At 46.0% G+C, this 14,664-nt stretch overlaps 3 protein-coding genes across 3 annotated transcripts; all 3 read right to left on the reverse strand.

The window, feature by feature from the left end:
- Nucleotides 1–4,238: 4,238 nt before the first annotated feature.
- Nucleotides 4,239–5,284, reverse strand: LOC135598639 (glycine-rich protein 2-like). The gene has a single exon (XM_065092752.1). It carries the CDS (start codon nt 5,205–5,207, stop codon nt 4,509–4,511), a length of 699 nt encoding a protein of 232 aa, XP_064948824.1. The 5' UTR covers nt 5,208–5,284; the 3' UTR covers nt 4,239–4,508.
- A 2,892-nt stretch (nt 5,285–8,176) lies between these two features.
- LOC135598640 (uncharacterized) lies at nt 8,177–11,109 on the reverse strand. Its single transcript, XM_065092757.1, has one exon. It carries the CDS (start codon nt 10,657–10,659, stop codon nt 8,698–8,700), a length of 1,962 nt encoding a protein of 653 aa, XP_064948829.1. The 5' UTR covers nt 10,660–11,109; the 3' UTR covers nt 8,177–8,697.
- Nucleotides 11,110–13,060: 1,951 nt separating this feature from the next.
- Nucleotides 13,061–13,820, reverse strand: LOC103994298 (chaperone protein dnaJ 11, chloroplastic-like). The gene has a single exon (XM_009414627.3). It carries the CDS (start codon nt 13,674–13,676, stop codon nt 13,254–13,256), a length of 423 nt encoding a protein of 140 aa, XP_009412902.2. The 5' UTR covers nt 13,677–13,820; the 3' UTR covers nt 13,061–13,253.
- Between the last annotated feature and the right edge of the window lie 844 nt (nt 13,821–14,664).

A 14,664-nucleotide genomic window follows, 5' to 3' on the forward strand; every position in this document is an offset into this window, starting at 1 on the left:
CCGACGCGGCTTGTTCGGGTCCGGATGACGGGGATCTTTCTGGGGGCGCTCCTCGGGGTCTCCCGGCAGCCGAGCTCGGTGGTTCGGGTCGGGAGGTCGGGTCGGGTCGGTAAGTCGGGTCTTCCCGGTGGTTCGGGTCGGGAGGTCGGGTCTTCCCGGTGGTTCGGGTCGGGAGGTCGGGAATAAGCTCCGCCACAGCGTCAGGAAGAGGCGACACCGTCTCGCACCTGCACACAGGTCGGGCCGGGGTGCTCGACCCGACCCCTCCGACGATCAAGTTAGAGAAAGATGTGGAGGGGGTTTAGGAGGAGGAGAAACCTCCGTCTGTTGAGTGTGTGATCTCCCCCTTTGCCAAGGGCTCGGGGGTATTTATAGAGGAGGTTTGATGTTACCTGATGTAGCTGTCTGCAGGGCAGGACTGTACCTTTGGTTGCGTGGGAGGCCGAGCTACTGCAGGATATGGCGAGCCTCGGGCAGTGTCTTACTCAAGGGGATGGCGTGTCACATTGCCATTTTTGTCCATATCAGATAGCAAAGTTGCTGACGCCGTTGTCGAGATATAAAGGGAAATGATCGCCAGTGTTGGATCTTGTCGGGTAAGGCCAGTTGACGGGTTGCGACCTTTTGGCGTCGGCAAGAGTCTCAGTCGTGAGTACGGTGACGACACATGGCTGATGTTTTTGTTTGTTGGATACGGACTCCTTTTGTGCATAGATCAAATGCTTTTTCTGGAAAGAGATCCTTACCATGCCAGATGAATCACATGGATAGATGCGGGTGGACATAGCAGGGCCAATTGGGACATACAGCAAACCTGGATCAAGATCTGCCAATCACATTATGTCATGATTAGGGCTGACAGACCAGCAATAATGGTCATACTGCAAGAGTATTGGATTCACCAACAAGCATGGCAGCAAAAAGGGCAATTTATAACAATTAAATCGAGATATTGAATCCATGAATTGCTCAGACAAATCAGTGGCCTGCAACTGTTGCACCTGTTGGTAATTCAGTCTCACATTCATGATCAATACAAGTCATAATAATAACAAAAATAAGTTGACCAGTACGAAGAGATAGATACTGCATGCAGGAGTTGACCAAAGCAGAGAGGTCTGCAACTGCTGGAGATTCAATCTCACATTCATGGTCAGCACAACAGCCATTGCTAAACAAAATGGCTTTTCACTATTAACTCCTCTATGAATCCTCTTGAGAGGATGCACACAGACCAAAATTTTCACTACTAACCAAAGAGTCACAGTCACACAGACCAATCTTATATAGATAACATTCAACAAGCTTGAATGCTTTCACGATGAATGATCAAAATAAACAACGAAGCTTGGAGCGAAAATAAATCTCAAGATGGCACAAGGAATCAATCTGCCAATACAATAAACAAAAGAACATAAAATTTAAGCGCACAAGGAATAACGAAATTAACTGACGCTACCGAGAAAAATCAGAAGATCAGTCATTATGTAAGACCAACCATTTGAAAAAATTATACAATACCCCTAAAACAAATCAATCTACCAATACAATAAACAAAAGAACATAAAATTTAAGCGCACAAGGAATAACAAAATTAACTGACACTACCGAGAAAAATCAGAAGATTAGTCATTATGAAAGACCAACCATTTGAAAAAAATATACAATACTCCTAAAACAAATCAATATGCCAATACAACAAAAGAACATAAAATTTAAGCGCACAAGGAATAACGAAATTAACTGACACTACCAAGAAAAATCAGAAGATCAGTCGTTATGTAAGACCAACCATTTGAAAAAATTATACAATACCCCGAAAACAAATCAATTTACCAATACAATAAACAAAAGAACATAAAATTTAAGCGCACAAGGAATAACGAAATTAACTGACACTACCGAGAAAAATCAGAAGATCAGTCACTATGGAAGACCAACCATTTGAAAAAAATATACAATACCCCCAAAACAAATCAATCTACCAATACAATAAACAAAAGAACATAAAATTAAGCGCACAAGGAATAATGAAATTAACTGACACTACCGAGAAAAATCAGAAGATCAGTCATTATGGAAGACCAACCATTTGAAAATAATATACAATACCCCCAAAACAAATCAATCTACCAATACAATAAACAAAAGAACATAAAATTTAAGCGCACAAGGAATAACGAAATTAACTGACACTACCGAGAAAAATCAGAAGATCACTCATTATGGAAGACCAACCATTTGAAAAAATTATACAATACCCCTAAAACAAATCAATCTACCAATACAATAAACAAAAGAACATAAAATTTAAGCGCACAAGGAATAACAAAATTAACTGACACTACCGAGAAAAATCAGAAGATTAGTCATTATGGACGACCAACCATTTGAAAAAAATATACAATACCCCCAAAACAAATCAATCTACCAATACAATAAACAAAAGAACATAAAATTTAAGCGCACAAGGAATAACAAAATTAACTGACACTACCGAGAAAAATCAGAAGATCAGTCGTTATGTAAGACCAACCATTTGAAAAAATTATACAATACCCCTAAAACAAATCAATCTACCAATACAATAAACAAAAGAACATAAAATTTAAGCGCACAAGGAATAACAAAATTAACTGACACTACCAAGAAAAATCAGAAGATTAGTCATTATGAAAGACCAACCATTTGAAAAAAATATACAATACTCCTAAAACAAATCAATCTACTGATACAATAAACAAAAGAACATAAAATTTAAGCGCACATAGAATAATGAAACTAACTGACACTACCGAGAAAAATCAGAAGATTAGTCATTATGGAAGACCAACCATTTGAAAAAATTATACAATACAATAGAGGAATCCAACTTGCACTAAACCACCTTGATTAATCATCCAATTAATAGCACATAGTGAATTAACAAAAAACACCTATAAGCAAATATTATTAGCTAGTTTCTGATATTTCATCCAATTATTGTTTCCATCAAAAGATTTTACACTAATTTGTATCTGCAAATATATATCTTAGGACATGTCTTTGATATTCTAAATTGTTTGTACCCTCATACTATGTACTAGGGATCATCTTCAACAAAATTAGGTGCAGATATCAAATGGGTGGTGTATGCATCAACTCTTAGTTCACATACATGGACCAACCAAACACATAACATATGATCCTCTGGATCTTATCATTGTCATCAGGATTCCAAGCTATTATCAAAAATAAAACTAATCTCACAATAATTAGTTTTATCTGGATTCCAAGCAGTTTGACGACAGTGTATCGCACAAATTCCCAAAGAAAAACAGTAACACCCTACTCCTAATTCCACCCATACCCTATATGCATGACTATAGTAGGATGCCACAATTTTATTTTTCTTAACTGTTATCAATAGGACTGCAAAGAAAAGTAAACAATAATAAAATTAAAACATGCTAATTACTAAATATAATATCAGGGTTTCATCTGTACATAATGTTTTTGACACTCGTACATACTTATACCATCTAACTAAATAAAAACACAAACATAACAGGTCCAAAATTTATACACACAAAATGCCTACAGGTCATCGTCCATAACTGCGCAGGCATGGGCTTGCACGTGCTCACTTCCCTACCCAATCATATCTGATTCTATATTACAAAAGCTACAACTACCAAAGAGCCCCATTATACTTATGCCAAATGCACCGCAACCAAGCTCAAACCACCCTATCAGTGCGGTTTGACGGTGGTGTATTCCATTAATTCCCAAAGAAAAACATCTGAATATAAATTACAAAAATTACAACTACCAAAGAGCCTCATTATATGTATGCCAAATGAACCACGACCAAGCTCAAACCACTCTAATATACAAGAACCAACACAAATCCAGTTTCATAACAAACAAACAAAGTTTCTCAAACAACATTGTTCATGAAGGATCTCAACAACAAGAACAGTCGTAAAGCACAAGGCAGTATTTCAAGCATATCCCGTTTATCCTACCACTGAATGAGCCTACAACAGTCATCACATATCATGAGGACACACAGAAGAACTCACAACTCAATGACATAATGTAAACCGATCACACATAATTAGACAAATTTAATACATAATGTAAACTGTTAACACATAATTCAAATACATATTGTAAACTGATAATGATACCAACACAACAAAGATTAAAAGACAACATGCAATAAGAAAGCGATAATAAAAAATGTGGTAATGCAATAATGCAAAAACACAATGTATATATCTGAAAATTAAGAAGCTGAAAGAACTACAAACAGTGTATTCACTGTCCATACTTTTTGTTTCAGGAACCCAAAATAAGCCACAACCCATCAAAATCAAACCAGAGACCAAATATAACGAAACATATCCATATCCATTCCAGAGAGAACAAAAAGATGCAAAACATAAACCCAGCACAAAAGCTAACTATCACATTAGGTGGCCAAAAAGGAGAAAAGAGAAGCGCAGCTTGCAAGTGATTCACCCTCAATTCTTGCCAGGGCATTCCCTAGCGAAGTGGCCCATCTCGCCACAGTTGTAACAGGAGCGGTCACTACCACCGCCTCCCCCGCCGTACCTTCCGCCTCCGCCTCCGACTCCGCCTCCGCCGCCGCCGCCGCCTCCCTGGTAGCAATCCCTGGCGAGATGACCCATCTCACCACAGTTATAGCAAGCACCGCCACCGCCACCGCCGCCGCCACCGCCACCGCCGCCACCCTGATAACAGTCCTTAGCAAGATGCCCGGTCTCACCGCAAGTATAGCAAGCCCCACCGCCACCAAACCCTCCGCTGGCCCTTCCCCTCCCACCACCTCCCCTACCTCCACCGTTAAACCCGTATCCTCCACCGTAAACCCCGCCGCGCATGCCGCCGCCGCGGCCACCACCGTACCCGTCCCTCCGGCCTCCACCGCCACTGCCGCCGCCGCCGCCGCCGCCGCCACCCTGGACGTTGGATCCGTCGGGCCCGGTGACATCGACCGCCTTGGTGCGGCCGTCGTCGCCCTCGGCCACCATGAACTCGACGACCTCGCCCTCGGCGAGGGTGCGGTAGCCCTCGGCCTTGATGGAAGACTGGTGGACGAAGAGATCCTCCCCGCCGTCGTCCGGCGAGATGAAGCCGAACCCCTTGGTGTCGTTGAACCACTTCACCGTCCCCCTCGATCGGCCGCTCGGCTGCGCCATCGGAGCGGAGGATCCGACCTCAGCCACCACGGAGGAACCCTAACCCTAAGACAGAAGAAGGGAAAGCTTCTTCCTTTCGCCCACCCTTACGGCCGATACTTATCGTGGCGTCGCTTTCGGCGAGAGAAGGGCCCCACCCCACGAGATCCAAGTGGAGGCGATGATCGAACGGTCGACGGAAAGAGACATCAAAATATGGACCGTCGGATCGGCTAGGTTTTACTTTGGGGAGGGGGTAGACCACCCATCTCAGCGCATCATGCGCTGGCGAGGAGGATAGAGGAAATGGACGGAGATGATTTGATGGTGGGGAAATTTGCGCCTTAACCTCTCTTTTCTACTCTCTTAATTTCCTCTGAAAAATCAATTAAAAGAAATGGATAAATTAAAAAATAATTTATTATGACATCATTTTAGCATCATAAAAGAAGAAATTAGAAGGGTCATTATGAATGCATACAGCAGAAATGGAGAAGAAGCCATGTGAGAGCACTTAATATGTTTCCTCTGTTACATGCATGATTCCTCTTCCCCACTTCAACTACTCCACTCACATTTCTACTGCTGCTGCTACTGCATCGACTCATGCGACAGAGGAAACTTACCCTACTTGTGAGGAAGTGAATGATCCCATGGTTTCTATTCCCATCTCCAATTTAATCATTTACCACACAGATTTTGCCACATGTAACCTCATGTCAATGAGTTTTTAGGTCTCGTAGGCTGATAATTATAAAGTTTCATTAAATCTAATATGGTAGGAAAAATATTCATTCAATCAACAATTGAACCACTTTTAAAATATAAATTGGATCAATCATAAACAGCCTATCGAATCATAGTAACCGAGATTAGTCTTTGTTAACTCGAAACATTTACCTCATTCTGTAACTAATTTGAGCGTCATAAGGATCCCCTCGAAAATTTATCTCGATCATGATTTTTTGCATATGTCGTAGTCGAATACCCAAGATTTTTTGACCGACTTGAAAGATTTCTTATGCTAGCCAGTGGATTCAAGTCGAATGAGTTAATCAACGTATCATCTCCTAACACTATGTTAGTGATATCTTAGTGAAAAATAGATGCTTCTAATCCAATTAAATCCGTTTAAATCATTAATTTTGACTCATTAATTTTATTATTAAAAAATATTTAATCTTAAAATTAATAACAATACACTCATTTAATTTTTATCAACCGATTGTGTTGTCAATAGTATTTCTATATTCTTAAAAACAAAAAACAGATCAATTGACAAAAAACAAACAAAAAACATATCAGCATTGTGTTTTTCTTTTTATTCAGTATTTAACATCAGAAGTGTGAAGATATGCATGAGTTTCAAATAGATCACAAGGTTCATTTGTCCCACAAATTCCATCTGACTCGAGTACTACTATGGAAGATATGAAAATACAGGCATAATTCATACATTTTAATTTATTTCAATATGATCGTCGATGGATAAAATGATGTTAGATTATGCGATCCTAAGTAATTTTGATTAAGATATATTATAATTTTAATTAAGGTTATCAATCAATAGAATTTAAGAGATTATCTTAATAAGTTATTTCTCCATGGATCCTTAAGAGTTCTATGTGATTTGTACAATATTACAATGATAGAGGTGATTTATTAATTATCATATGTAAAAAGTATGTATCAATATATTTTCAATCTACGATATTTATGAATTCAATCATTTATTCTACGTTACAGCATTTATTATTTCTTAGCAGCACACCCAATTTGATTGGGTGGTCTGTGGCAGTGAACTGTGTGGCATTTATTATTCCGTGCCTTCCCAAAAGACTTTAACGATTTTGATTCCCTTTAAAGGATAAATCGTAGTCAATTAATTGTACGGTGTGGGCTCGAGACTTATTAATGTTCTTGTTTACTTAGTAGCCATTACAATTTTACGATGGCAATGGTAAATTCTACGTCCCATAGTTGACCAGACTTATTATATCATAATCTTGTCAGATCTAAAATTTGAAAAGCCAAATGTGACTTTTAAAAGAAGCTCGATCACAAATGTGACTTTAAAAAAAAAGAGGTAAAATCTTTTTGTATTTGATAGGAAACACGTAGTTAGTTAATCGACATTCAATACGTGATAGTCAGAGTGGAAAGATAAGATAAATATCATCATCTACTCATTTGTTCATATAAACAAGGGTCCAAGATTATGGGTTGTGCATTTTTTTGTCGCCCGTGTGGATAGGAGATCAATGAAAGATTGTTAGAGATAGTTAGAGACTACCTCTCCGTAGAATATTTCATAAAATATTTTACCTCTTTATAATTATGTACAAAATTTCATCTATGAAAAGAGGGATTACCTTTTTAATCACTTGTGTCCATACTTTTATACATCGTGTTGCTAGCTTAAGCATTAAAGGGACTAAATCAAGAAGCCCCTTAGGGCCTCGGTCTTTGTGTAGGTGGCACCTAGGGAATTCAATGTTTTTTACCTCAGAGGCACATCGGATAGCTGTGCACATACGAGACCAAACCACGTCGGGTTGATCAAGACCTCTATAATTTTATCTTAGAACATTTTTTGTGCTAAAAGAAGAGGCTCGTTGTCAGGAATGCTTGCCACCGACTCTCTCAATGAACGCTCGACTAAGGAAGCTTCGCCCTCTTTGACACATGGTACTTTCACATAAGGGGAGGCAATAGCCACCCTTTACACACATAGGCACATCCACCTCGGCAAAAACATCGATGCAATATTAATGTGTATTCAACGATTCAAGTATCTCATCCTCGGGATGACATCGAGCCATCTACTTTATCTCAATTGAGATGTTTTTTAATCTCACTCGGTAAATATAGATCAAATCATTATGGTAAAAAATCGAGATTATTTAATAAAAATAATATGAGAGGTGTCATCCGATAAAAAAAATAATATTAGATTTTTCTTTTATATAATGGAATCGCATCAAACTCTATAAAATAGATGGCTCAATCCAACCTGCTGCCATTCTTAGAAACTATGAATGGTTGGCAATGGCCACCATAAATCATGCCGGGCCACAAGAACGAGAATAGCAAATAGAAACTTGCAGATATCTCCTGGCGCAGATCAGATATCCGGTGAGAAAGGATACGGAGAATTCAGAGTCATGGGAGGAATTCCGAAAAGTGGCCATTTCGGTGTTCTTCACACGAAAACAAAGCAAATGAACCAAAAGAGACTAAAAAAGAATCAATAAAGTTGAGAATACCTAATACGAATGATCTGCTCCCACTCTACCAAAATTTCCCAGACTTAAGCCATCATGAATTCAGCAAGCACGCGCGTTCCACAAATCAGACGAACAAAATGGTGTTTTGGGCGTGCAACGTAACCTTTTTAAGGATGCATACGGAAGAAGTATGTATGTATGTATGTATGTACATTCCTGGCAATCGGAGACTCGGAAAGGGGTGTGTTTTTTGGGGTGGGGTGGGGTGGGGTGGTGGAGGACTCTCAGTGGTACCCTCTGCGACTCCTCGACTGGTACAGCTCCAGCCTCACCTTTGCCTCCGGCAACAAGGTGTCCACGGTCGGGTCCTGAACCATGTACCCCTGCTTGGAAGACCACTCGAGCACGGTGAGGACCTCGGCCTGGGCCAGCGCCTCGCTGTCGGGCACATGCAGCGCGATGTAGCACAGCAGGATCAATGCCGCCACCTGCACTGCCTGTTCGCCAAAATACACCAGCTGAACCAGGTCTTTCGCCCCTCCCGCATTGATGATGGCCTTGGAGTGATCGAGGTGGAGGTAGTTGTCGGTGCAGGCGAACTTGGTCAGGGCGATCGCGGCCTCTTTGGACACGATGGCTTCCCTCTCGTCGAGCAACCGAACCAGCGGCGCTATGATCCGGGTCTCCGTCGCCCGGAAGGTCCTCGACAAGCTGCCTAATGCGACGATGCAGGGGACGAGGAGGTCGTCGTAGTCGGCCTTCTCTACGATCCTCAGAAGCTGGTCGACCACCGCCCGCGCCGCCGGCGAACTCGGCTTGAACGCGGACCGCCTGAGATCCGAATGCTGCTCCGCCACGCGCGCGATGTCCATCAGGGCCATGGCGGAATAGTACTGGACCTCTTCCGCCCCTTTCTCGAGGAGCACCGCGAAGCAGAGGAGGGCCCGGGACTCGGTGATGCTATTGCAGACGGAGGGATTGCCCTTGGCGAGCTGCCACAGGGCCTTCGCGGCCATGGCTTTCATGTAGGCTTTGGTGGCCGGGTCCTCGAACTCCCGCCCCTTGATGCTGGCTCCGGAGAGAGGCACCTTTTGCTGCTTGCCGTTGCTGCCGGCGACGTGGGGGTTCGTGTGGCCTTTGGTGTTGGCCGGGGTTTTACTGGATTTGGCGGCCATAGTGGACTCGATCACGGAGTGCATCTGGTTCTTGCTCGCGTTCTGGTCTGTGATCGTGTTCGGATGCTTGACCAGGGCCTGCTCGGCGCCGTTGTCGAGGGCCATCGCCGCCGCGGCGTTGGCGGTCGTGTTGGTGCTGTTGTTGGCCAAGACGACGGAGTGGATGGAGATGCCCTTGGAGGGGACGGTGTACTTGCTGTGCTCCTGGACGGTCTCGAAGGCGAGGTGGCTGACGAGGAGGCGGACGACGTGGTTCTGGGCGAAGACGTCCTGGCACTTGGGGTGGCTGGCGGCGAGCTCGGCGACGGCCCAGGCGACCATGGCCTGGACCTTCATGGGGCCGTCCTTGAGGACCTTGGAGAAGACGGAGCAGACGCCGGCGAGGACCATCTGCTCGACGCTCTCGGGGTCGCGGGCGAGGAGGCCGATGGCGTGGGCGGCGCTCTCCTGGCCCTCGGGGCGGCCCTCCTTGACGAGGCGGAGGAGGGGGCCAACGCCGTCCTCCTCTATGATGAGCTTGCCGTAGCGATCATTGTCGCGGGCGAGGGAGACGAGGCTGGCGGCGGCGTCGGCGCGGGTGTCGAGGGAGCCGGTGTGCATGGTGGCGATCTGCTCCCAGATGAGGAAGAGGATGGGCTCGTTCTGGGCGATGGGGGGGAGGCCGAGGTGGGTGTCGAAGTCGCCGTCGTCGGAGCCAGAGGAGGAGGAGACGCGGATGAGCCAGGAGACGTCGCCGATGGAGTTGTCGAGCTGGGTGGACATCTTCTTGAACGCGGTGGCGGGGATGATGGTGAAGAGGCGGCGGACAAGGCCATGGGCGCGGCACTTCTCGACGAGGGCGAGGGCCTTGTCCAGGACCTGCTCCGTGTCGTCCATGATGCGGCGGGTGGGGCGTTCGTAGAGATCCGCGCGAGCGGCCTGCCGCAGCAGCCCCGCCAGGCGCTCCGTTTTGGCCTTCAGCTCCGCGCAGTCCTGCTTGAACGAGTGGGCGTCGTCCGCCCATTTACTCACCTGGTCCGCCAGCTGAATCGGCTTGGCCAGGATCTGCTTTACCCCGCCATCTCCCATCATCTTGTCTCTCCTTCCTCTTCTTTACCCTCTCCTCCTCCTCCTCCTCCTCCAGACCTCCACCTTCCGAATCGTCGCTGTCGTCGTCGATGGATCATATAGATGCAAACAGAGATTCACGGGTGGCTTTCTTTCTTTTTATTCGCCTCTGTCTTGTAAGTCGTTTCTTTCACATATTTTATGTTCTCTGCCCAGGAATAAGGGGGGAGACGGAAGGAGAGTGCGAGAAGGGGAGGAGGGCATTTTTGGTCGAGTGGACGGGACGGAGACCAACGCCCATTCCTTCCTTTTTAACCTTCTTTAGGTTGCTCTGACGCGGTTTTCGTTCCACATCACAGCCCCCTCCCTCCTCCTCCTTGCTTCTCTCCGCCTCTCAGTCGAGGGGTCCACACTGCTCGTCCGAGAGAAGAAGCCTGTTTCCTGTCCGCCCCGAGGCCGCACATGAAATCACAGACACCGCTGTCGCCGAATCTAAATATAACGTGAGACGAATCCTCGTGGACCCCACACCCGGGCAAGACAGGTGGGCCTCGGCCTCACGCTGGGCGGGGTCCACGGAAGACGAGGCCAATGGGAGGAGTGGGCTTGAGCCTCTGACATGCCCGTTCGCCGGAGTGGTGCGTGGCCTGTCGCTGGCTGTAACAGCGGCCTTCGTACCGTCGAACTCACCGGACGACGCGAGGATGGAGAGGCAGTCACGTCGTGCGGTGGGTGGCTGAGGGAAGAGCCGACGCGACTGTCATTATGTCGAGCACTCTAAACAGATGATGAGATGTCTCTTCGAGAAAAGGTGGGTGAGGGAGTTGATGGCGTTCCGACCCATCCACCACACAAACGACGAACGCTACAGCCGAATCAGATGAAGAGACTATTGCGACTGCCAACGTGGACGTCCACCGAGGGAAAGTTTGCAAGACAAGGAGGCTATGGTTCACACTCCATCCACCCAAAATACATCGCCTAAGTCACGCTAAAGCCTTTTCTTCGGATGCGTGAAGTTACGGACTGCACCGAACGTCACGGCTCAGCGGGTGGCTCGCAAGAATTAAGAGATTAACGTCGATAAGTTAGATTTTAGTTGTCCACACGTTGGAGATTTGAATCCAACATGGGTCCAATCTCTCGGACATTGGTGTCGAGCAGATAAAAGATCTCAGCGATTGGCCCTACAAGATTAAAGTCCTTTCACGACGTACATATCATGTAATCAATTTTTAATTGGACGATTAATTAATTAATTAGATATTTTTTGTTTTGATGGGAGATTGGGAATCGGATGAGGATAGTAATTATGATAAGACTCGGCTAATGTCAGATGACGCCTCACGTCTCGATCGATGCGACAACACTTAGTCAAATGGACTAGAACGTCGGCCGAGGAACATTAACACCTACTTAGGCTCGGTTCTTCACGTCACACCAACACCAGTGTCAGACGTTACCAGCCTGCCCCATGCACGCGAGCATATCAGGAAACAATAAACTTTCTTATAAATACCCTCGCATTCTAAATGAGAGGGAGAGGGAGAAACATTCATAAAAAAAAGACTTCTTCATCTGAAACCCCCTTCACATCATCTGACTTGATCGTCGGAGGGGTCGGACCGAGTACCCCGGCCCGACCTTTGTGCAGGTGCGAAGCCGAAGGTCCCCGCCGGACGCGCAGGCGAGGAGTTCCTGCCTGGAGGAAACAACGACCCCGTCCCGATCGGACCATCGCACCCGACCACCTCAGTGGGCTCGAGGAATGCCCCAGGGAAATCCCCATCGTCCGGACCCGAACCGAGCCGCGTTGGCCCCGAGGCCACGGCTCAAGATTGTTTCCCACAATAGAATTGATGGATTTCCACGTTACCTGTTTTATCGACAGGATCAACTTTAACTACTGGGCCGTGTCCGAACCAAGTCAAAACGTCTCCCTTTCCCACAAGGATTGATGGACCCAAATAACTCAATTTAGATCCATTCCCCACATATGTCTCGGCCCAAATAACTCAATCAATACGCGCGACCTTTTCCTGCTACTGCCCAAATAACAAGAATAAGACGAGTTGAAAAGGTGCAACTACCCGATTACTTTACCACGACGACTACTATTCCCGAACGCACGAGGACGGTGACCGGCCATGGATTTGCCGGTCGACCAACGAGCCACCCATCGCATCCTCGATGGATCACAAAAACTCGAGCACCTCTTTCTCGAAGAAAACTTTGGTCGACAAACCAACGACGTGAATTCAAGCGACTTCACTCGAACCAACGCAGAAATAGAATCCACGAGTAGTAGGTGCAGCAATTACAGTGGTTGGTCTGTCCCTGCAATTATGGGTGAACCTCTAAATCCATGATGGTCTCCTAACATGAACAGAATCATAAAAGATAGATTTGAAGCAGAACCACCATATTTCCGATCCAAACAACAATTTCCATGTTAAACTGAGCACAGACACATTTACACATCTCAAGTCTTTTGTCGCAGATGAAAAATGGGGACGCCTATATATGACTTCGATTTTCTTATACAAATCTAACCAAGGGAAATTGATGTAAAACATCCCTCAAAATCTGTACACTGATGTGGTGGATCGGTCCGAGTGCTACCAGCACTGGTCCGTCTCCCACGTGCGAGGGCGGCGGCGACCGGTGGAGTACGACGACGTCCACTGCGAGCGGAAGGGCGCCCACCGCCGGCCGGCGTCCACCGCTGTCATGACGCTGCGGTCGTAGTCGGCGCGTTTCTCCGGATCAGAGAGAGTCTCGTAAGCCGCGTGGACCCGCATGAACTCGACCGCGGACGCGTCCCTCCGCTCGACCGCGGCCACGTCCGGGTGGCACGCAAGGGCAAGCCTCCGGTACGCCGCCTTGATCTCGCGGCCGGATGCGCCGGCGGCGATGCCGAGCACGTCGTATAGCGTCACGGACGAGCAGACGGCAGGAGGGGCTGCGGCGGCGGAGGCGGCGACGCAGCGCGGGGGGCGGAGGAAGGATTTGGGGGAAGCGAGGCACAGCGACGATATCATGGACGAGATAGATTTCCGAGTTGGGTACGGGAACCACGTCGGTCGCTATTTTATATAGACGCGGATGAGGAGGAAGACGAGTCGGGCAAGGGAAACTCGATGGCATCCAACGGACAGGCTTCGATCAGAGGCGGCCCCAAAGTCTTCTTAATCCGTGTGCGTGAGCTGTCTGATGGCAGCGAGATCCCAATTCGTCGGTGGAGGCGCGGTCGTTGCGTTTCGTCCACTGAATCGTAGTGGAAACCCGGTTTTCCACTCAGCAGTCGACACCTGTACCGGGCAAGTGGATTCGCTCGCCATACCCACAGTTGTCTCTTTGTTGATCATGGCTCACAGTAATTGAACTGGATCATGAATCGAATCAGTAAATCTGAACCGTCCAATTGAATGTTCCAAGGAATAGAGGCATGATTTAGTAGATTGTGGGGGTGCGACGTTGATTAGAAGTCCAACAGCCAGCATGGCACCGGTGGTGACATAAGAGTTGACATTTGGATGGAAAAATAGTGATAGGAGGTTGAAAAAAGAAGCGTTGACATTTGGGTGGTAAAATAATGATCCGAGGGTTCAAAAAAAGAAGCATTGACAAGTAATTCATTAATTGGGCATACTCTTAAGAGATCTGAAAAAGTCAGAAACAAACATGATGCCCTACACTGAAGCCGCAGTGGATTATACTTTGGGACGGTCATCATTATTGACAATAACTTGAGCTATTAAAAAAGGGATACACACAATACACAAGCTCCTAGTATATGACATAACAAATTGATAGAACCTAATTTTAACGAGTGCTGTTCCTTAACCTTTCTACAACGTTGATGGTCACTCTTTTAAATTACGGGACGTGCGTCCTTCATTTCACGTTGAGTAGAGTCGAGTGAAACCAAACTACTTGACTCATTGTGATCGTTGACCATGAAAGATTTTTTTTTCTTCTTTGAACGAGGGACCTCTTGCCATACACTAATGGGTGTATTCGTTGTTA

The sequence above is a fragment of the Musa acuminata genome, chromosome BXJ2-1, assembly GCF_036884655.1.
Source record: "Musa acuminata AAA Group cultivar baxijiao chromosome BXJ2-1, Cavendish_Baxijiao_AAA, whole genome shotgun sequence".
Classification (NCBI taxonomy): domain Eukaryota; kingdom Viridiplantae; phylum Streptophyta; class Magnoliopsida; order Zingiberales; family Musaceae; genus Musa; species Musa acuminata.